Raw genomic sequence first — 16,702 nt, 5'->3', positions numbered from 1 at the left:
TTTCTATCACTTAAAGTAAAAAATTATATGAATTTTTTATTTTGTTAAATGTTACAACATTTCTTTTAACTTAATGATAACAGTTATTACTTATTAATTTTTTATTAAAATTAATACTTATTGTTGTTCAACTTTAATTTCTGTCACTTTTACTGCATCAGTCTCAGATTTTTCATTTTCTTTTAACTTCATTGCTGGTGCTCCAGTTTGTATAATTGGTACACTTCGTTCACCAATTGTTTCAGTATTCTAAATTTTATTTTAATTAATATTTTTAAGTAAATTTTGTTACAACTAATTGTACATATTTTTTTTAAATTAATAATTTACTTATAGTAAAATTAGATTATTCATCTTATTTTATTTTAAAATTTCCCCTGGTGTAATATTAATACTAATCATAATTGATTGAGCATATGCAAAGAACCATTCATCAAATTTTTTTTTTTTTTTTTTCAAAAATTATGATTTTTGTATAAACTTCATGTTTCATCATTACCAACATAGATATTTTAGTTTAAAATTTTCATGCTATGTATCTGAATGTATTGAAAATTTTTCATTTTGTGAAATGTATGATTTAATTTGCAATGTAATTGTGCATTTTTCACATAGGTAGAACATGAATTAACACCAGATTGAGACAAAAAGTCTTATCAAGGTTTCTCATTAAGAAGGCCCATATAACTTTGTTTTTGGATTAACATTTCAAATGTATCAAAATTAATTTTAAAATATGCTACTTAACTTCATTTAAAGATGATAAAGTAATATACCAAGTTGTTTCTTAAACATTTTATATTAAATCAATCAATCTCTTATTAGAAGTGCTTGTAAAATATTTTTAATAGTTCATCTAATTATCTGTTAGCTCTGGCTTGAATAAATATCTTTGAAAGCTATGTTTATTTTCCCTTATTAAACATTTTTTTTTAAAACAAATATAATTTTCTAAATTATTAAAGGCTTATTCTTCAACTAAGAGTACTATACCATTGGTTGTTTAACTAACTTATAAACCTTATGAATGAATGCATTTGTAGGTAGAAACATGTACCATTACTAATTAGATAATCCATGCATAATTTTTGGAGAAATTAACAAAAGTTTTAAAAAAATAAGTGATCAAAGTTTATATGGGGACATTATTTTTTAGGTGAAATTATTTGAAATAACTATACTAGTTGGAAAAATATCAGACAACATATGTTAAGTTTTTGTCAAAAAATGTAAATACCCCTAGTTATATTAAGTTCTTTGTAATTACGTTTTTAATTACTTTTACGATTAAATACGTTTTATACTACTATGAATCAGAAGCGCCTGGTCAAGTATAAATGGGTGGGTTTATTAACAAGACATTTTTATGAGCTAATTTGACCTGTTCTGTTACTGATATTATAAATAATAATATTATACACTAAATAATACATGACATCTGTATAGTAAATATTTTTAATGAAGTGATCATGTGTTCAATAAATGTTCAGTCACATGAGATTTATCAACTCCTTGATTTTTAATGTTTTTTAAACTATCCTCTATATTTCTTTTTGTTTTTCCTGCGTTACATTTATTACAAATTTTGCATTGTTTTCAATAATGATTTTATAGAAAACCCCATAGGTGTTTTTTAAATATGTTTCGAACCTACTCATAAAAAGTTCTGCTAAAAATGGTGATAGCAAATTTCCTATTTCTGTGCCCTCAATTTGCTTATAGAATTTATTTTGAAACTGAAAAACATTTTGACCTAAACAAAATTTTATTAAATAGATAAGCTCATTTATTTTATCCTGTTTTATGTTTTGTTCCATTAGCCAGTTTTTAAGAAAACCAATTGTTATATTTATCGGAATACTCGAAAGTAAGGCTACTACGTCAAAAGAAATTAACCAATCATTATTTCGAATAGTATAACCATGTCGTGAACGGCATCTTGAAATATGTAGCAATACTTAATAGTCTTTTAAATTAGATTTTAAAGATTATATTTTAATGGTGTTTTGTTTACTTTAAATGTTGTCTTAACCTTGTATTAATTCGTAATTAATCATGTTTCTTAAAATATAAAAAGGGACATGAACACAAATAAAATGATCAGTACTCATAGTGAATATTACATTGTATTTTTACTTTGACTCTTCCTATTGGTACTCTTCCGACTGGCTGAAACTGGACTTAGAAACCCAGTTCACCACAACCAGATTATTTTTTAACTAAGTTAATTTATTTGTGAAAACGTTTCGCAATATCTAGCGCTGGCATTGCTCATCATTTCTTTAGGATTGGAGCACCATCCAGTTTAAAACACTATAGTGTTTATAATAGACGTAAATATATTTGCGCTAATTAATTCCAAACCCGTTTATAAAAATATTTTTAATTATTTCCCTCCTACATAACGTTTACTTGAAGATCCCCATGAATACATCTTAATAAACTAATTATTAATTACCTTTTTTGGTGCACTGACTGTAAGGACTCCATCCGAAGACAAGCTGGAAACAACTTTTTCAATATCTACATCTTTAGGTAGTAAATATCGTCTTTTGAACTGTCTTGATATAAAACCATGTTCATCTGGTTTTTCTTCGTGTTTAGCTTCCACAATTATCGCTCCATCAGATGTTTTAACTGTAATTTCATTAGGTGAAAATTGTTGAACATCCAAAATTACTTGTACTTGATTGTCGCCAAAAGTTATGTTTGACATTCCACTATTTTGTCGGCTAATTACATTTTGCCAAGGCCTATAATAATTTCCAGATCTTAACGGCGACACTAATGTAGTAGACAGGTTATTGAGATCGTCTCTATGTAGCCCCAAACCAAAGTGTTGATCTATCAAGCGTCTAGGAATTCGTTCTCTTTCAAAATCATCCCACCAGTCACGAAAAAATAAAGGCACTAAAGAGGACATACCTAAAAAAATTAATTGTAATACTATCGTGAAAAGAAATAATATTATAAATACTCGTTAACTGTATGAGATCTTACTTAATAATTTTTTTGTTAAATTTTGTAAAGCTAAAAACTGTTGTGATGTAACGGATCAATGTTGAAAAATAACTTAAGTTCGTGTTATTTATATTCAACTTCCCTACTACTATTACTTGTCTATATCTTTGGTTTTATTTTTACATTTACTAGAAATGGTCTCAGATCAAAGATGAAAAAGATAAAAATGTTTACGTGGGAATATGTATACAAGTTCCAAAAATAACATGATGTTTATTTTGTTTCGTATTACTCATTCTTTCCATTATTAACGCCTTTAATTTTAAGTACGGTTGCCAAAATATTTTTGTTAGTATTCCATTATTAAAATAAACGAAAAATATATTTCATGTGAAACAACATCGTTACACGATTTATAAGTTGTGAATGTATTATTTAGAAAATTGTATAAAAGTTTTTATTGGTTTACCCATGTAATATATGGTAACTTACTTATTATGTAGTTATTGAGTTATGTGTGGGTAATTAAGCCTAGCTGGGTCTTATTATTCGTGTCTTCCTTATTTTAAACTAGTCGTAGGGCAAAACGGGGTAGTGCTACATGTACGTGTGATCATACAGCAGTCACCTTGCTCGTCTGACACTTCAGATAAGCAGTGGGTGTCATTTATTGCAATTTAAAGAGAATAAGGGTAACACCTAAGTATGAGGTGCAGACGAAGTGTAAGACACAAGTACTCTGAAAATGTAGAGGACGATAGTGGATGAATTTATTTTCGTTAAAAAAAATTAGAAGGGAGAAACCTGATAACCTTCAATTTTATTTTTAGATTTCATTATTCTTACACCTTACTAAATATTGAATTACTACTTGTGACAACAATAAAACAACATCTCATATACCAAGTCACGATACTTTACCGAGTCAACTAGGTAGAATGCCTATGATAATCTAATAACAAAATTTAATAAATTATTAATTTATCACTATATCAAGTATATTAACAAACCACCCTTTTAGCCCTTCTGCCTCACCAGCAAATATTTTATAATTTCGTTAATTTGTTAACTTTTGACATTACTAACAAAACACCCTAAAAAGAAAGGTTAAATATTAAAAATATATTTTTCACACCTCTTAAACAAGTTCAGGATGTCCCTAATTCTAGACATATGATCTCAAAGTAAATTATCTCTATAGTTCTTAAGAACACATATTTTTATTACTTTCCTCAATTACTTAAAAAATACAGATAAGCATGAACATATATAATATAGAGCGTAGAATAAATTATTTTTATGTAATTAAAATTTTTTTTTAATCAATAATAAAAAAAAGTATATGAACATAAATAGTAATAATTAAATTATTTATTTTATTTTAGTTGCACAATAATTATATCAATGACTAAGGAAAGTGATTCAATTTTTTTTTAATTTAATACATTTAATACTTATCACAAGCAGTCTAGATTAAGTTAGGAACAAAATACAAAAATATCCAAGACCCCTCAAATTAACAATGATATTAAGCTAAAAAGTACAAAAATATCATACTGCAATGATCACAATAAAAAAAAAAGTACATTTGATGTGCACATAAAATATAAGCATAACTTATTGAGTACCAACTACTTCTTTATCAACATCTTTAGCTTCTCCAAGAATATGTAACAATAATTCATGCACAGGTTCAAAAATTTTACGATAGCAAGAATCAGTAGGATGTAAATAGTCCAGCATATCTTGTGCACTAAGTGTATCATCAGATTGCAATAATCCAGTGTTCACTGTTATTACTTCTAATCGTGGTATAAGTTTAACTCTTTCATGAATAATTTCATTAACTTTTGAATTTCGAACACGTAATTGATTAGGTTTTGCACCTCTTGGTAATAAATCCTAAAACAAAATAAAATTATAATAAATAGTGTACAATAATTCTTAAATTTAATAAAATTATTTATATATAACATACCTATTGAAAAATTATTAGAACATTTTTATACAATAATGACATATTATTTACAATCATAATACATAGAAATCATATTGTTTCGGCAAATAATTTTGAAAATATAAGCAGCTTGATTTGGAATATATTTTTAGAGAAAAAAATTGTAATTATTATGTTTTTTCTCCGGATAAAGTATACAGTAAATATTATAATAATTAAATTTGGAAAGTATGAAATGATATATAATAGGTATATATATATATAATCATATATAATATACACTATTCATGTATCTAGTACTTAAAATTGAAATATTTTTTTTAAGGTATAAAGGGGGATAATTGAAAGATATTATAAGGTTTAGATATTCCTAGAACAAGAATATTTATATAACGAATATACATTTATTTTTGTTTGGTTTAGAATAGTAAAACATTTTAGTTGGTATGGTGTGGCACAGTGAATTATTCAGTTGGCAACTTAGCGTTGATGTTCAGCTTAGCTGTTTGCAGTTGGTTCTCATATGGGTAACCATATGAGAACTTTTACAGTGACATATACCTTGTCCGTTTACTAGTCCCTTCAGCCATAATGAGGATATGTCAAGTTGATAGCTGATGAAAAATCCTGTCAAATCAAATGACTGATCTCCAAAAAGCTAAGAAAGAGGCTAATGAAATGATAAGGGTAGTGAAAAATGTTCTTATTTATAAGTCCCTCTATAAAAAACCTAAATTACACCACTAGTGGTATAACTTTTATATATTTTTTTGTAGAGATATAAATTTTCTAAATTGAATTGTTTATATTAATGGATAATTAAATAGATTGCAGGCAAACTTTTACATAAATAAAAAAAAATTTAATATACGCAAATATTTAACAAAAAAATGAATTTGAGGGTGAAAGAGTTAAGTTATGTAGAAAATGTTTTGAACACTGATATATAAATATACATCCATGTTAGTTAATAATAGGTGTGAGCCGTCATACTAAAACAGATAGTAACTTATAAGCTTAAAATGTCAATACCTGGTTTTTTTACATCTTATATTTAAAGTGACGTGGGAAAATTAAAATAATATAATCAAATAATTAACTATTAATGCAAGTAATAATAGTTCAAGTAAAACTTAATTTATGTAAAGGGAAACAAGACATCAACAGTTACTATTAAAGAGATCAAAAATATGTTGTATATCATATATAAGGGTGTTGATTTATACCTATCTTCAATTAATCATAACTTGATAATCAATGGTTACATGGGCATTGTACTGTTACTAATGTTTCTAGGATTAAATTTGCTACAAAATTAACATATATACCAAAAATTTCTAGATTCCAAATTTTAAAAATTCTATATGAACGTTTAAAATTCAATAAATAAATTCAGCTAAAAAAACATTTTCATGTGTTATAATATAATACAATCTTACATTAGAATAGATGTAATAACAAAAATAACTGTAAAACTAGAACTTTTATAGTAAATATTGTAATATGTAATAATATTTTAAAATTTACCATACTGTGTTTTCTATAATAGATACAAATTTTTCTTTGATTTTATAATTTAGTCTATAGAAATGGTAAACATTTTGAACAAAATTAAAAGATCCCAAGGTAAAAAAATTTGTTGATTATACATAAAACACCATATAGTATTCTTAACAACTTTTTTATAATTGAGATAGTTATATATATATTCTTTTGTAATATCCAGGATAATTAATATGGATTGGAAAATTTAATATAACGTTATATATTTACCAATAATATAATATAACAGTCTGGTAATCTAGATTTTATTTCATTAACAATTGTAAGAATTCCTTCCGATATTTCTTGTGGAGTATTACCAAAATTATTAGTTCCAACATGTAAAACACACGCCTAAAACAAAAATATGTATTAATAATAATTACTAATATACAAGTTATCAGTTTCTTAATATAAAATCAATCTTTTGTGAATCTTTTAGCACTTTTTATAAACCTGATAAGAAAAAAAATTATTTTGTCACAAGTTCTAATAAAATTATTTGAATAACTCAAATATGTATTTCAATTGTAATATTTCTAAACAAATATTATTATAATTAAGAAACTATTCATTTTATTAATGTTTATTACACATGAAATTTATAAAAATATGTATATGTTAAGATAAAATATTTAAATTTATTTGAGTTCATTTTTTAAGTTTCAATTAGGGTGAAGTAGAATAATTGTAAATGCATTTTTCTAGATAAATGCACAAGTTTTTATTTTGAACTTACATATAATATTACAGCAACATATATAAGAGCCAGAACTTTTCAATCTAAAATAAAATCTGTTCAATATTTTAAAAGAAAAAATTAATTTATAATTTCCTCTCGTTTCCATTTACATCACTTCACTAATTTATTTCAAATACTAAACGTTGTTTTCAACAATCTAAATAAATTTTATTATTATCAATATTGTAAAAGGTGTAGTACAAAATGAGAAGAAATATAAGATTTTAATCAGCTATTCAAACAAAATTTATCCCTCTCATTCGACAAACTTTTTTTTTAAATAACACCATTTCTATATATATATTTATTCATATATTACACTTATAAATCATAAAACTTGTTATCAGGATATAAATAAGGAAATAGGAGATCATGTAGCTTTTGGAATAATCCATCGTTTTTTATGATAGTGATTTTAATCATTGTCAGATATCATTATACTTGACCCAACTATGCCACATCTCCACTATGCTAGGTTTTTTTTAATTAAAATTAAAAAATACATATAATTTTAATATTATAATATTATCTTATTATTAATTCTAAAAAACATATATTTTAAGTATTTTTTACTTGAAAATTATGATTTTAACACCAGAGTTATAGTACACTGATATATACAAAAATTTATAGTTCAAAGTTTTTTCTGTATAAATGAACTTAGCTAATTGTAATTAAGTACTTATTTAAATATTTTTCTTGAATTTTAAGATATAATTTAGTTTAAAAGGTTTAATAAATAGAAATCTCAATAAATATATTAGCTATACTGATTTATTTTTTATTTTTATTTATTAAGATTATACTTTGACTATTATAAATACTAATTAAATTTGTCTAAATAATAATATTTGCACTCCGAAGAAAGAAAATATTAGCATGAATAATTATGATTGAAACTGTAAAATGATATTGGGAATCAGAGTACAAATTAAATACTATTTAAAATTAGTATTTATGGTTATATATAAATAAAGCCTACCTAGAGAAATAATGACTGAAAACAAGTAAATCATAATGTTAAAACTTCAAAGGACATTTACAAAAAAATGTTAAAATATAGAATAACTATGTAAGATACAATTTCCAATATTATTTTTTTTCATTGCAGAAAATATTTTTAATAAATTTATACTTTAGACTAAAAGATATAAAATAAAATTTTAAATACTTAACATACTTTTGGTTTAATATTATCAAGAATGCCATTTTGAATTCTCCATAAGACTCCTTGAGTTAAATCTCCACCAATTCCAAAATTCAAACAATGCAACGGTTCAAATAAATCATTCCATATGGGACGTAACTGTAATTGTTGTATAATTGAATCACCGATTAATATAACATCAGGTTCGCGTTCTTTGGCTTCTGATACATGTCGTTCATGCTGAAAATAAAAGTTAAAAAAATTTATAAAAATAACTTTAAAAATTTTAAGAACTCACTTGACTCATCCATCTGTTATCACCTTGAGGGTCTTCAGGAACACAGGGAATTATACAAGAATTCATTTTTAAACAAGATAAGTGTAATAAATTTGAACAAAAACTATTTTAAATAAACTAAATAGAAATTAGAAAATAAAGACGTATAGTAACTAATTAATAATAATTAACAATTGACAAGTCGTTGGGATTTTCAGTAAAATTTTTTAAATTTATGCAATTCAAATGAATGTAATTATTACAAACTTGGCTGTAACAAATAGTTAACTGTTAAAAAACATTTGATAATATAAATTAAGATAACCTATAAAAACGTATTAACTGTAACACACGATCAAGGGTGGTAAAAAATAGAAATGTTTTCGCATATTTAAGTGGCTAATTTACCAAACTTATCTTCTAGAATCTTAATATAGATAGATAAAAACAATTGAATATATGATAATATTTTAGTAATATTCAGACTACTTAATATAATTGTGAAGTAATACAAATTCTTAGGAATTTTAATAAAGTTAGTTTTAAACGTTTTAATAAAATAATAACTCACCTAAACATTATTTATAAAACAAATCAGTGCCATTAAAAAAAAAATTATTAATAACTGACATAGAGAAGTATACTGATTAATATTACAAAGGTGGACTATCACATAACTAAATTGATAACTGATAATAGAAAAACAAAAACTTAGAATTAAAGCAAGTTTTTGAAAAAAAAAATGTGCACATTACACTATATACAAATTTGTCAAGATTATTTTATCATTTAGAAATTTTACGTTTAACAATAAAATTACTGAGTTAGTTATAAAAAATTATAATAATCAAATAAATAAATAATGTCTATCAATGAATTTCCTAGTATTTATATTCATAGCTGTAACAATGAAGATCCTTTAAAAATTATTCAATGTGAGTTGCATTATTTATTTTAATCCTAATATTTAATAGAAAAACATGATATTTTTATAAGTAATAACTTTTTTATAAAATGTTTGCATAACATGTTATACAACCATCATAATGGTTTTATTAGGCTGACTAAAAAAAAATCATGAAAGACATTGGTAATGAAACAATCTTGTATTTAATTTTATTTAAGATATAAGTAGATATTTAATTCCTGTTATATTTTTACTGCGAATTTCCTATAGGTAGGCATCAATCGCCAACTTTCTCCTACCTGGATGATTTCTTGTCATTAATTAGTACAATTTATTATTAATTTGATAAAATATAATAAATTTTCAGGAAAACATTGAAATTCTTAAAATATTGATCTGTAGAAATGAAAACTGTTTGAGAGAATAACTTTTTATATAAGTGTATTATTTAAGTATGTAAAAGTTAAAAATATAAAATTAAAAAACACTTTATATTAATTAAAAAATTAAAATCTATTGTTAGTATTTTTGTATAAAAATCATATTTTTTTTACAAGGCAAGAAATACATTTTAATGAATTTTTAGGATTAACAAAAATATTCAAATTTAGATGGCAATATTTTTTTAAATGTGTACAAGATACAACCGATAGAGTAGGTAATTGATTTGACACTATATTGTTTAAACCCAACTAAACGCTAAATTGTACATTCCCAAACAACAATCATATTATGTCAATTGCCACCGGAATTTATAATATTATCTTATTATTAATTCTAAAAAACATATATTTTAAGTATTTTTTACTTGAAAATTATGATTTTAACACCAGAGTTATAGTACACTGATATATACAAAAATTTATAGTTCAAAGTTTTTTCTGTATAAATGAACTTAGCTAATTGTAATTAAGTACTTATTTAAATATTTTTCTTGAATTTTAAGATATAATTTAGTTTAAAATTCACCTAAGCATCTCTGCTACACTCATTCTCTGCTCTACTATTGATTTATAGAAAAACAAAATTATATTATTTTATGGTCAGTTTAGTGTATATAGAAAATTTATTTCAAGTTGAGAGGCATGTTAAACATTAAATATTTATTGTTGTTTTAGTTTTAAATTAACTTTATTTAATAAAAGATAAAATAATAACATCATTGTATGAAAAGGCAATAGTAAATTTATTTTCCAAAAGCTGTCACTTTGAGCAATTTTTCAAAAAATTGATACTTCCAATAGTATCCTCTGAAAGTTAACAATTTTGATGTGAAAATAACAAATCTTCCGAGTAAAATTGACAAAATTGGTATGTGACATATAATATCCTTTGCTATACTCTACTTCTTCTAAACTCCTTGCTTTGTTGTTGCAAATCTGGTTTTCTGTTCTTCCTTGTTTATAACCAGTATTTCCATGTCCTCTATAAAAATCTTAATCCATTTCTATGATGTGTCATCTTGTTTTTGATATTAACAACAGATTAATTTTTAGTTTATAAAAAAATAACAATGTCACTTTATTATACATCTTGAGTTATATTATGTTTATGGGTTGACAAAAATAGTACTGATATGTATATACATATATTTAATAAAAATCAATTTTTTTTTTAATTTCAACATCTTAGACATATTAACTGTTAATAGTATATTTATAAAATTTCAAAAATAATAGATTTAGCAATTGAAATATTTCTAGATGCCCTTTTAAAAAATCAAAAACAATTCGTTTAACGATCATTTTATTAAAAAAAAAAATACAAAATTGAAGTATGAATTTTTATATTTAAAAATCCAACCAAAAAAAAATGTATGTATAACTTGTCTATTAAAATTGTTTTGTCAATATATTTATGAACCAGTATTTATTAAATTATTTTATTTTATAGTAAAATTTTATTTATTATTAATTTAAAATATGCTGACTGTATATTTTAGGTTTTACCTGTTTCTTACCCTAGTGACTTCTATTTAAGTATTGAATGCTATGTAAAAATTCAAAATATATTGCTTTGATATATATGATTTATGATCAAGTTACTTCACAAAAAATAATTACAATAATGATTAAATATTTAATGAATGTCAGGTTTTCAACTATAAAAACTCATAGCAAATATATAAATTAAACATTTTCAAATGAGTAACTGTTTAATGTATTGAAAAAATGATAAAATAAATTATGTACTTCATAAAAGCTATTGTAATAAATAAATTTTGTAAATTATTATTACTTATAATTGCAGCCATAAAAAATGAAGATAACATAGAAATTTATAAAAATGAAGGTGATATTTTTTCTTATCATTGGGAATTGGATTGCAAGTATTATACAGCAGAAGTACAATTGTGCACGTCAAATAACTTAAAAAATTTAAGTAGTGCATTTATAGAAAATATTAATGCGATAATAATTTTATTTAACCAAGAAAATGTGAGTATATTACCTTATAACTCAAAGAAACCTAGGGTAATATTATACTTGAGCAAATTTTTTTGTAAATTTGTACAAAGAATATTCTTTATTTAATGACCTTATTTTTGATAAAAAAATTTTTTTAATTATGTACTTCAAATTTCAAAAAAATAAATTAACAAATATAGTATCAAAGCTAGAATTATGAAGGGAGATCAAATTTATTTTTCTTGAAATAAAGGCTGCAGCAAAAAAGACTATTAGTAGTGTATTCATTGAGAATTATAAAATATTACTATATATTAGCTGTTGTTATGATTATTAATAGATTTATTAGCATAAATATAGGGTATATCAAAAATAGCTTTAGGTCAAGATATTGATGTGAATTAAAAACTAAAATATTAGACACAAATGATAAATTATTATTATATTTGACATGAAACTCAAAGCTACCAAACCATTATAACCTAGAGATTTTGTTTGATTATGTTTTGATTATCTCTATATTTCAAATATGTAGCCCCAATAGAAGAGGTTTTAAATACGCAGTATTAGCTTTCAACCATAAATCAAAGATTTTAAGAAACAGTGTATTGTTGAAAATTATTGAGAATTGAAATATTAAAGTTATCTCTGATATAATTTATAGAACTCAACGTAATCTACTCAGATAATTTTTTTTTTTATATGCTTTATAAGCCCATCAAAGGTCATAGCAGCATACCCTAAGATGGGAGATTTTTAACCATTAATACTCCGGGACAGGTAGATAGTCCATCGTTGGAAGAAGGGATGGCGATTCCAATTACCGAATTGATCTCTCGCTCGGCCAATGAAACCAACCGTGACTAAATTTTGAACCCAAGGTAGTGTGCGTCAAGCACTGACACATTACCAACTCGGGCACACCGTTCCTATACAAATATTAATAAGAAATATCACAATAATATCTTTAATTTTATTAACCTTAAAACAATAATTTACATTATAGTATGAACTGCAAAAGTTTTTTACATTCCCTTTTTGAATATACTCACATATTTAACTATTGATAATACTTATATTTCAGGAAAATATTATGGAATCTTTAAATGAATGTTTATCACTTGTAGAACAAAGCAGAGCAGAAGTTTTATTACTCTTAAGTGAAAAATGTATTGAGTATGATTCCAGCTCTAAAAAAAGTAAATAGATTATATGAGTTTTATCTTTGTTTGGAAAAGGGTCTTAAATAAATTTTATCAATCTTTTAGGAAAAAATTTGAGAATATTTTCTAATTATAATTTTTATTTATTTTACTAAATATATAAAGAGTACCATTCATGAAATATCAATTTAAGTTGCAATTTTTTGTGAAATAATTACTTCACCTATTTTCCTTGGTACTAAATAAATCCTTGATACCAAGGATTTATTTCATATTACACAGTTTGATTAAAAAATTTAGTGCATTTATTTTTAAAATCTAAAATATATAATATGAAAGATAATTAATTTAAAACAAAATAACTGAATTAAATTAAATTTTATACTACAATTTTTACTTTAATTATTATATTTTATACTATAAATAACTTAATTTCTTGAAATTCACATCCAATTTTTCTTTTTTAATGAACTGTTTTATTTTTTATTCAAAATATTCATAGTTAATCTTCTTCTTAATATTTCACCATTCTTAATGTTTTTTTTATTTTTTATTATTACTATCAAACCATTTTTAAGATCTTATTTAATTTCTTGATATTAGCTTCGATGAGAAGCTGAGAAGGTCTAATACCTTCTCAGCTTACTATGATGTGTTTTATTTTTGTGTGTCTGTTACCACTTTTTCTCAGCTCTCACCGAACTGATTTCTTTCAATGATACGTCAAAAGATCACAAATTGTATCTAGTCGAAGATATTACCCTTAAAAATTGAAAAATTTTCCCTCGTTCCCCGCAAATGGGGGAAATCTCCAAAAAAATTACAAATTTATAAATCTTTGATATCATTTTTTTTTGAAAATCTAACACTTATTCTACTCACTAAAAATCGCTAATATTCGACATTTTTTTCATCTAAAATTGACATAACTTTTTTAAAAATGACCGTATCAATATAATTTTTTTTTTATAGATGCATAATGTCTACCTTTTATTTGGTATATTTTTAATAAATCTGACCCTTTAACTGCCCACAGGAGGAGATTTAGAATGACAACTTTTTCACAAAAAATTAACTTATGAAATTATTCCGGAAAGTCTGACGCTTTTTTATATATCTTAAATTAAAGCTAATGTAATATACTTTATTATGGAAAAAAAAAAATTTCGAACTTTATATTGTCTTCACGGTAAAAACAGACATCTAAATTAATAAAAAAAAATACGATTTTTGTAAACAAATTCTTTTTAATATTTTTAATTTTATAATGCTATAACTTTTTAAAAAATGAGTGGATAAATATAATTTTTTTTATAGATGCATGAAGTCTTTACCTATCATTTGGTAATTTTTTTTTTTTTATAAATTTGACCCTTTACCTGCACACAGGGGAGAATTAATATGACAACTTTTACACTTAACTTTTGAAAGTGTTCTGGAAAGTCTGATACTTTTATATATATCTTAAATTAAAGCTTTTGTAATATACTTTAATTTGAAAAAAAAAATTTGACCTCTGGATTTGTCTTCATGGTGAAAATGAATAGCATATTCAAAAATATGCTATTTTTGTGTTAAAATTCTGGGTTTTGTATTTTATTTTATTTTAAAATACCTGACAAGGGGAGTACAGATTTTTATAAATATTATATAAATAAAAAATTGATATAGCATAGAAAGTTAAACTTATTTAAATTATTTTGCTTTTTGAAGTCGAGAAAAATAACTTTGAAATTTAAGTTAGCTTAAATAGCCAATTTTTTCAATCGACGGTAGTGACATACGGTTGCCAAGATGGTAAAACTTATGTTTGACGTACGTGGGGTACAAGGTTCTAACCTGCCTATGACAAGGAATTTTTTTCTTAATTCTTATTAAGTTAGAATAAATTTTCAACTCATTTGATTTTTATCTCATTTAAATACAATGACTTCAATAAAGATCAAAGATCCCATCACTGTAGACGCCACTCGCGAGAAGAAATTTCTTATTCATTTTAAAATTATTTTACTATATTTTAAGTTTTAGCTTCGATGCAAAGCTGAAAAGATATTTTTATATGACTATCATTTATTTTCTCTGCTCTAACTTGACCTATTTTTTTCAACGATACGTCAAATGACTACAATTCGTATCTAGTTGAGATATTACCCTCAAAAATTGAAAAATTTTCCCTCGTTTCCCGCAAATGGGTGAAATCTCCAAAAAAATTACAAATTTATAAATCGTTAAATTTTGTCATTTTTCTTCACTTTTTTAGCTTCGATGCGAAGCTGAGAAGGTATTAATTTTACCATGATGTGTTTATTTTTTTTTTTTTTATGTCTGATGCCCTTTCTTCTCAGCTCTAACTGGACCGATTTCTTTTAACAATACGTCAAAAGATCACAAATCGTATCTAGTTGAAAACATTACCCTAAAAAATTGAAAAATTTTCCCTCGTTCCCTGCAAATAGGAGAAATATCCAAAAAAAATTACAAATNCGTTTCCCGCAAATGGGTGAAATCTCCAAAAAAATTACAAATTTATAAATCGTTAAATTTTGTCATTTTTCTTCACTTTTTTTTCTTAAAACTTCCATAACTTTTTCAAAAATAAACAAATCAACATAATTTTTTATTGTACTAAAACCTTGGATATTTCCCTTTCATTTGACATCATTTTTACAGTATTATCATACTGTAAAATGATATCTTTTACTATTTTGACAGTATGGTTCAAGTAACCATCTATGCCTCGTCCACACTGTGCCTTGACCCCACCGTGCTACTGTTTTTAACACGCTTNTATTCCTATAAAAATTTATTTTTAGTTATCGTACCCGTACACGCGTGCTTGTCATCAATATTATATATATGTAAACAAATTTTTATTTTGACTGACCAATCGCCCGCGTCTAATGCGCCTTACGTATATATATATATATATTCCTACCGCCGTTTATACCTCGGGTATAACGTTAGTCCGACCCGCCCGGCCATAAAACTTTAAATACTTAGTGCATGATACTTTTACGTAGTTAAGTCGCATTATTTGTATAAATATATATATTCTAATTACTATTAAAATTTATATATTAACACGATTCATTCTAATTAAGAGATATAAAGTATTCATTCCGATTACGAGGGATGATTTCCGTATCGTCATTTTTCGTCACTACCTCCACGTTCCGGGAGTGAGTAATTTACGCGCCTGCTGCTTTCCTTGGATGTGGTAGCCGTTTCTCAGACTCCCTCCCCAGAATCGAACCCTGATTTCCCGTTACCCGTAACAACCATGATATTGATAGTAACTACTATCATAACATGAAACTAAAAAGTAAAAAATAAATATAGTTTAAAAAACTAAAAAAACACGCTTTTAAAGTACATCGAACTAAAAAGTTAAAAATAATTTTTAAAATAATTATGAACAAAAAATACTAGTATTATTGTGATAAAAGCGTGGGTGCTTTGTGCCATATTTTTCGTATATTGAGCGCCCGACGCTTTTATCACAATAATACTAGTATTTTTTGTTCATAATTATTTTAAAAATTATTTTTAACTTTTTAGTTCGATGTACTTTAAAAGCGTGTTTTTTTAGTTTTTTAAA

The 16,702-nt window shown here is 24.5% G+C and overlaps 3 protein-coding genes across 5 annotated transcripts in view; 1 reads left to right on the top strand and 2 right to left on the bottom strand.

Moving 5' to 3' along the window:
- Positions 1–10: 10 nt before the first annotated feature.
- Positions 11–3,162, bottom strand: LOC126906289 (protein lethal(2)essential for life-like). Its single transcript, XM_050686785.1, has 3 exons — positions 3,001–3,162; positions 2,459–2,925; positions 11–249 (listed from the first exon to the last, which is right to left on the bottom strand). Exons 2-3 carry the CDS (start codon positions 2,921–2,923, stop codon positions 118–120), a joined length of 597 nt encoding a protein of 198 aa, XP_050542742.1. The 5' UTR covers positions 2,924–2,925; positions 3,001–3,162; the 3' UTR covers positions 11–117.
- A 1,148-nt stretch (positions 3,163–4,310) lies between these two features.
- On the bottom strand, positions 4,311–9,279 carry LOC126906285 (platelet-activating factor acetylhydrolase IB subunit alpha2-like). Of its 2 annotated transcripts, XM_050686753.1 has the most exons (5): positions 9,198–9,279; positions 8,648–8,679; positions 8,383–8,589; positions 6,692–6,814; positions 4,311–4,863 (listed from the first exon to the last, which is right to left on the bottom strand). In XM_050686753.1, the coding sequence occupies exons 2-5, from the start codon at positions 8,654–8,656 to the stop codon at positions 4,579–4,581; spliced, it is 624 nt and encodes a 207-aa protein (XP_050542710.1). In that variant the 5' UTR covers positions 8,657–8,679; positions 9,198–9,279; the 3' UTR covers positions 4,311–4,578. The 2 variants fall into 2 exon arrangements, with proteins under 2 accessions (XP_050542710.1, XP_050542700.1); XM_050686743.1 differs by lacking the exon at positions 9,198–9,279 and having other exon boundaries at positions 8,648–9,124.
- A 72-nt stretch (positions 9,280–9,351) lies between these two features.
- The window catches only part of LOC126906266 (alpha- and gamma-adaptin-binding protein p34-like), a 12,685-nt gene continuing 5,334 nt past the window's right edge, over positions 9,352–16,702 (top strand). For both annotated transcript variants that reach the window (XM_050686716.1, XM_050686707.1), the window contains exons 1-3: positions 9,352–9,561; positions 11,784–11,971; positions 13,026–13,140. In XM_050686716.1, coding sequence (XP_050542673.1) covers positions 9,489–9,561; positions 11,784–11,971; positions 13,026–13,140 — 376 coding nt within the window. In that variant the 5' untranslated portion in view covers positions 9,352–9,488. The remainder of the gene's footprint in view (positions 9,562–11,783; positions 11,972–13,025; positions 13,141–16,702) is intronic.

This window comes from Daktulosphaira vitifoliae, unplaced genomic scaffold (genome assembly GCF_025091365.1).
Source record: "Daktulosphaira vitifoliae isolate Bord-2020 unplaced genomic scaffold, ASM2509136v1 Scaffold_1, whole genome shotgun sequence".
NCBI classification, from domain to species: domain Eukaryota; kingdom Metazoa; phylum Arthropoda; class Insecta; order Hemiptera; family Phylloxeridae; genus Daktulosphaira; species Daktulosphaira vitifoliae.
This window is presented reverse-complemented; position numbering and strand designations above follow the sequence as displayed.